Consider the following 7,369-nt stretch of genomic DNA (forward strand, 5'->3'; position numbering starts at 1 on the left):
CTTATTTGAACCGGGAAACCAGTACATTAGCCACCAGCTCTGGTGGGACAGTACATTTAAACGACAGGCTAACTGGGATGCTGCTCCCAGGTTTATGCATCCCAAGGCGGTTGAGCTCCTCAAAGAGGATAGTGGCCAGTTTAAGCGACCAGCTGAGGACGAGATCAACGCTGGGTCATTCAAGAAGCTAGCACTTTAGGTTTTTTTGTTTTTAATAAATCTTTTTACGACCCAAAAAATTAACTGCAAAAGATAAAATTATACATTCTATTCATTTTTCTTCACGTTTAATAAAGATTAAAACTCTTGTCTGTCCCTCTTTTATTTACAGATTCACCAACCCACCGATCACCTTTCGCCGATCACTTTAGCTGTAAACAACATACTTTTAAACTCGCACATTGGCCAATTTTACTTGAACATGGTTGATTTCATCCATAATTTTCGATTTTTGCTATTTTGCCAAATGATTTCAATTTAGCGTTATTCTTTCTTTCTTTATTTTTCCTTTCCTTTCCTTTCCAATTCACATTTCGTAATTAACAAATTACTGTTCTTTTTTACACCCTTTCAATATTCTTTTGCTAGCATAGACGATAGCTGGTACCACCTTGCAATTGGCGTCGGAGCAGCACTCGGCACATACCGGGTACTTTCGCATCTTTTAGACCAATCACAGTATGAGTTAGATTTCTGCTGCACACAGCCAAAGACAGCAACAGCGACACGCCTGATATTCCAGGACCAATAATCCCAAAAGGGAGTGCGGACAATGAGGCAGAATTGGACATTCAGATGCCCGAAATGGTTAATTCCTTGGGATAATTGGCGCTGAATTCAGAAAGCTTTAAGCTGCTGGATACTGTGTCTGAGCTGCTGCTCGATACGGCTATGCGGTGAGAGGTGCTGCAGCTGATAGTTGTGCAGGATCAGGGCAATTCAGCAGCAGAGGGGGGACTGGTTGAGGACAGTTGTGTTGCTGCATGTGCTGCTAATGACACTGCAGTGGGATGGCAGGGTAGTTTGGGCTGACGGCACATGCAGCAGGAAGCTGGCGGCAGGCTGCTTGAGGTGCTCAGCAAAACACTTATGCAGTCAGCCAACAGCTCGGCTTGAGGCAGCAGCAAGCAGAGGCAGCAGTCAGACTCTGTGATTGTGTTGGTATGTGCAGCCATGGTAAAGCAGTTTGCGCTGCGTACCGAGTACCACCGGCGGATAATCGACCTGGTATTTCTGTCTGCATTGCTCAGTGTCGCACGCCAGTCAGTGTCTGAGCTTGAGCTTTTGCGCATGCCAGTGGAAAGTCTCGTGTGGCTGTGTACTTTTCTCACAGCATATCGGCTGGCAGCAGCATAAGAAAATGCAATGGAGATGGCAAATCCACAGATGGTGCAGCTGCTGGAGCTGGGCGCTGTCGATGTCATCCCCGCGTGTATCTGCAAGGATGACCAGGGCATGTCCCCATGGGGCATTGGGTTTCTGCATGAGTTTGTGTCGCGAAGCCTTGGCAAGGCACAGCTGACAGCAAGTCCTGGGTTGGTGCATTGGCCGTGTTGCAGGCTGGTGCCAAGCAAGTATGCATACACCGACCAGCTGATTCTGCACTCGCTCTGGTGTCTGTGCACATTGCAGGATGCAACTGTGGCATTGGCTGTGCTGGCGAAGGTCATCCAGCTAGAGAACTTGTGGCATGTATTGGCGATTTTTGTCTCTGGCACCAGCGCCTAGGCGCACTATTGGAGTATGGTGCTGGTAAGCCATGTGTGTTAAACAATTGATTAATGTCTTGAATAGAATATATATATCTTAACTAAGAAAAGATAGCTGAACTAATGACTATTGTTGTAATAAGAATAGTTTATCTGTAATATATTTATGATTTAAAATCCACCAAAAGGGAGCTTCAAGAGCTCCGTTTATCTATTCAAAGCTATCAACAGATTAAATAGAAATCGTGATTGTAAATAATCACAATTTCAAATAATCGCAATCTCACAACTGCAGTTGTCACATGACATTGTAATAATTGATGTCACAAGTAGAGTGCCAATATTAGGCAGCGGCCATGAATAATCCCTAATTGCTGTGTTCATCTGCCGCATGCCAACAAGTAATCTGTAGCCCCCGAGTTTTTAATGACAAATGCAGACGACACAGAGTGTTATGTTATAAATATATATATTGAACTAAAATGAACTAAAAGAAAGCTAAAGGATGAACAGCCTCCACTGTTCATATCCATTGGTATTTATGCGTGTGTATTAATTCCCATATATCCAAGGAATTAACTAGCGATTGATTCATTAATCAATCGCTGGAGACAAGCCGCAATTTCTTGTATCACATACAAGGTAAAAACAAGCCAAGGCCGCACAAACAGCAAGATAAGCGTTGGATAGGACACTAAACAATGTTTTGTTTCAAAGCGTGCAAATAATAATTTGGATGACCGTTATTAAGCCTGAATGGGGTCAATAGGTGAAATGCTCTGGAACATGCAACAAAACCAATGATAGCGGCTACCTTGTCCACAAAGGCCCACTAATCAGACGACAATAGGGTATTTCATGCCATGAAGCTTTAAAACTAGCGAAATGCACATGCGACAAAGGCAATTTAAAGTATCCATGAAGGGACCTTAATGGCTAATAGACCAGTTAGGGATTGGGTATTACAGGGAAAGTCAACTACAACGCTGTAAAACTAGTTTCTAACAATATACTCAGTTTAATTCAAAGTCTGGAAAAAAGAAACCTCGACAGCCTGTGCAATTTGCCGACCCACAGTGCTTAAAATAAAAATGGATACATATGTGGTGCTCAACACACATTTCAAGCCACTATCTTCCCTTTTCAATAATCAAGATTGCCCTCATGCGCTATACATATTCTGTTATTGCTGGCTGACACCAAGGAACACCATTATGTTTACAGCACTGCCACACAACACTGCCCCTTTTCAGTTCCTAAAGTAACTTTGATACTTAAATATATTAATTTAGCCCAGATTTTATAGAGTACGACAACATATATAACATTTAAATAAATCAGGGTGGCACTAATTACAGCACCTCACGGTGGTCTGGCACCTGGAAGACCTAGGAGAAACATGAAACCACAAGAGCACTGGAGATAAATACATATACTTGTTTCAAATGGTGTTACAATTCAGGAGCTATTGGGGCAACCATTTAATAAGCATTCGCATAATTTGTGCATTACACACCCTCGGCTCTTGTTAGAAAATAGTTTTATGACACTCGCATCTACTCCCTCCTCTTGCTTAGAATGAATGGACATATTTACAGCCATGCCATTTATTTATTTCTAATATGTATTCTTACTTGTTTTATTTATTCTGTTCTATTTGTTCTGCCAACTTGGCTTTTATTGAAACAACCTTTTAGCCTTTACACACAATGTTGCACAGCCAAATAACATAGGTGTGAATGTTGGGATTGAGATTCAAGTGACTGCTTTTCTTTTGCATGCCAACTGATAGAAGGCAAAGAAGATTATAGAGTATTAGATCAGGGATTCAATAATATTATCCAAATATGATCGCCCTTTATAACATGCATGCATACACAAAGATTGCAACACCAAAACTGTAATGCGATTTGGACTAGCTATAATATATATTAATAGAAATGAGACTACGAAAGAGCTGAAGAGCTCACTATTCAGAATTCGCCGTACGCGTAAATATCATAAACATATTTTACGCGTCTGCGCTGTCACGTGACTCGGCCCCATTTCTGATGTCACACACATGCATGCCAAGTTTGCTTTACTTATTTTTATCCTGCCATTTTTAGCACAGCTGCTGCCAATTGTTTTTATGTGGAATGTGAGCATTTTTTACTCTTCTCTTACATTTTTAATTAATCATTTTAGCAATTACTATTTAAAATATTAGAGTACTTTTAGAACACATTTAGCCACTTTAAACAACAACATTGCTATCAATATTATTTCTTTCAATATGCCTTGCTTCAGCCAGCTTCCATTTGTCATCCTCAACCACATTCTACATGTAGCCATTGACACCAGTGGACATGATATCAATGCATGGCAGACAGATTGCCACTGCTGGGCGTCTGCCGCAGGTGGAGAGAAGTGGCCACTGGCTTGGTATATTGCAATGCCATACTTGATGGGTCTAATGAATATGGTCTTAGTTTTGTTGAGCACTTGCATGACACTGCTGTTGAAGACAAGCTCATTAATACTAATATTGGGCTGATTAAGGCTACTGGAAACACACACCTAGTAAAAACTGTGACCATCAATATTGATAATATTGAATATTATTGCTCCCTGGTTGCTGAAGCAAATTCAATATTCTCATTTGAAATGAGTGACTGGAGCAGAGTCAGTGCACTCAACATCAGCGGCTACCTGGACAACAACAATAACGACATTGGCAGCAAATCTCAGTCTGATATTATGGACAATGCAAATAAATTTGCTCAGCAAATGGCAAAGTACATGCCAGGTGTGGATAGTTTGGACAATATGATGTATCATGATATGCCCCTATATTTGATATGCTGGTCTATTGGCACAACTGTATTCATGCAATTTAAAGTATTTTCACAGCTATCAACCATTTACATTTGCCGAATCAGCAAAGCCAACTGAGTTTACCCAGCTCACAACACTCAATATCAATATGTGTATGTGCAGTACACTCCATATGTGTGCTGCCAGAAGTTGCAGACACTGGTGCTAAGCAATGTCACTAGCATATTTTCTTGGAGCAGGCTGGCAAATACCAAGCAGACAGAAACTATTGTGTTTCTAGCCTGCACAATTAGAGTTTGAATCATAAAGTTCTGATATGCAAAGCATTGGGAGTTCAATTGGATTACAGTTCCCAGCTCTCCAGGAATTGAGCATTACAGTCCCAACATTTGACATGCTGGAAGAATTTATTGATTTTAAGACGTTAAAGTGCCCACACGTTACACAGCTTTACATTGGCATTGGTGAATTTAGGGACCCTTTAGATGGTGCTTTTAATATCTCAATGCAGCACAGCAAAAATCTAGCAGCCAGTATAAAACAGCATATTCCAAGTGTGACTAAGTTAAAGATAGGTTATTATGATTGTAATAACAAGATTGCATTTTATGATGAGTTGGTTAGTCTTTACATTGATCAGCTTGTTCACATCAGCATCCCCTCCCCTATGACTTTTACTGCAGCACAGTTTTCCTGCGAGCTTGTGCACTTGTCGCTGAATCTCAAGTTGAATACCTTGCAGAGCCTTCCAAACGTGTTTTTTGAAACACTGGAATACTTGGACTTGGACTATGCAGATCCTAGATTTGCATGGGAGAAAATGCTAAAGAATGATTTGACAGCTGAGAATATATGCTTTAAGTGCTTGGAATACTTGAAAATCAAATACAGAGAGAGTTTTGAGAATGAGGAGGATAATGAAAGTGAGTACATTGCTTTGGAATGCCAGCAATTCATAAGCAGCCAGAAGGAGCAGCAGAAAAAACAGAGTACACTCAATGCCTTGTGCCCCAGACTGAAGGATCTGTGGATTAGGAATGCCACAGTCCCCAGACTCCAAAAAATAATGAGATGTGGCTCTGACCAGTGGCCCTGTGTCAGGAGTGTATTCATATACTTTGAGAAATACGACATTTCCTGTGACATCAGAAATGGGGGCCGAGTCACGTGACAGCGCAGACGCGTAAAATATGTTTATGATATTTTACGCGTACGGCGAATTCTGAATAGTGAGCTCTTTAGCTCTTTCCGTAGTCTCATTTCTATTAATATATATTCTAGCTAGTCCAAATCGCATTACATTTGGTAGCACCTCAAGTTCGAAAACCCGCGCTTCCTCATCAACGACTGACTGACCGACAGACAAACTGGTTAATATATATATATAAAAACAAAAAAACAAAAAAACAAAAAAAAAAAAAAAACAGTAACCATGACTGGAATGTCGCCATACGAATCGGCAATGAGATTCAGCCCGACACTGGCACCAGACGAGGACAACGCAGAGAAGGTGGCAATTGCCGTTGGACCCTGGGTGAGAGATACTGAGGAACACTTTATCCACGCAAAGCTAGACGAGAGTGAGTGGGTATTTGTAGCCTCACACAAGATCCCAACAGACAAGAAAAACGAGTACCGCAGACACTGTACAGAACACAACAAGGACCACCGCGACTGGGGAACGTTCAAGGAGTTCCTGACAACTACATACTCGCGTGCAGTGTCATACTATGACACACTGCACAAATACTACCACCTACAACAGCCTGGGACATTAGAGACCTTAGAGGAGTTTGTGGTGCAATTCAAGTACCTCGCGGAAATTCTGGAATTCAAACTCTCAGACAGGCATGTGACCACGACCTTCCTCATGAAGCTACCACCAATGCTCAACCAGCAGATTCTGAGCGAATCGACAAGCTCGACAGTATACGAGATTGATGCACTGACTTCCCGTGCCAGAGCCTTCCTGCGCATTCATGGCCGTCATGATAATACAGCTATGAATGTGGATGCAATAATGGTGAATGCAGTGCAGACAGAAAGGAGACGCAGTGGCCTGCCGCCATTTGCAAGTGTCTCCAAGCAGTCGGGCTGTACCAAGGAGATGTTTGAGAAGTGGGCTGCCAACAACGTGTGCCTTGGGTGTGGCAGTGATGAACACAAGTGGCATCGCTGCCCTAAGAATACACACCCAAAAGCAAGAAGGGCATGAGTGGATGTGAGTCCTCTGCCCTTATCATCTCTGAAATTGCCGTTTGCCCCCCAAATAAAACCGCTATTAACAGACAAACCTCACCTGAGCCCCAACTGATTTTAAATGCAACTATAGACACCAAAGCCATCCGTGTGCTCATCGACAATGGATCACAAATTACCATCATCAACGAACAGACCCGCGACCGACTTAAACTGAAATCCGAACGACTACAACACAGCCAACCAATACAACTGGCCAATGGCGCACACTACAAGGACTGCACCGAGTCGTGCACAGTAACGCTGCGCCTCCTGAGCAACCTAACAATTACAGTACATTGCCTTGTTCTCCCAGTTTCCGAAGATATAATATTAGGAAATAATTGGCTAAAAAAACACAAGGCCACGATCCACAGCCACCTTGACAAGGTGACATTTGACTATGGCGGGAAAAGCTGGTCCATCCGGGGTAATGCAGAGCCTCGGACCGACGAGGACCAGCTGAAGCCTATGTCAATCAGTGCACTGAAAACTGCACGTGCAAACGACCAAATTGAGGAATGGGGATGGCTACGAATTACATTCCCTGACAACGATACCAATCCAGCAATCCATGTGGCAGCAACCACGACGACACAAGACAG

The 7,369-nt window shown here is 42.4% G+C and overlaps 2 protein-coding genes across 2 annotated transcripts; both read left to right on the forward strand.

Annotated features, from left to right (window-relative positions):
- The first annotated feature begins 1,314 nt into the window (after positions 1-1,314).
- On the forward strand, positions 1,315-1,550 carry BX661DRAFT_179988 (uncharacterized protein). The gene has a single exon (XM_051535363.1). It carries the CDS (start codon positions 1,361-1,363, stop codon positions 1,520-1,522), a length of 162 nt encoding a protein of 53 aa, XP_051393258.1. The 5' UTR covers positions 1,315-1,360; the 3' UTR covers positions 1,523-1,550.
- Positions 1,551-4,769: 3,219 nt separating this feature from the next.
- Positions 4,770-5,763, forward strand: BX661DRAFT_88135 (uncharacterized protein). Its single transcript, XM_051539553.1, has one exon. It carries the CDS (start codon positions 4,843-4,845, stop codon positions 5,695-5,697), a length of 855 nt encoding a protein of 284 aa, XP_051393259.1. The 5' UTR covers positions 4,770-4,842; the 3' UTR covers positions 5,698-5,763.
- Positions 5,764-7,369: the final 1,606 nt, after the last annotated feature.

The sequence above is a fragment of the Kickxella alabastrina genome, assembly GCF_025024165.1.
Source record: "Kickxella alabastrina strain RSA 675 chromosome Unknown BX661scaffold_6, whole genome shotgun sequence".
NCBI classification, from domain to species: domain Eukaryota; kingdom Fungi; phylum Kickxellomycota; class Kickxellomycetes; order Kickxellales; family Kickxellaceae; genus Kickxella; species Kickxella alabastrina.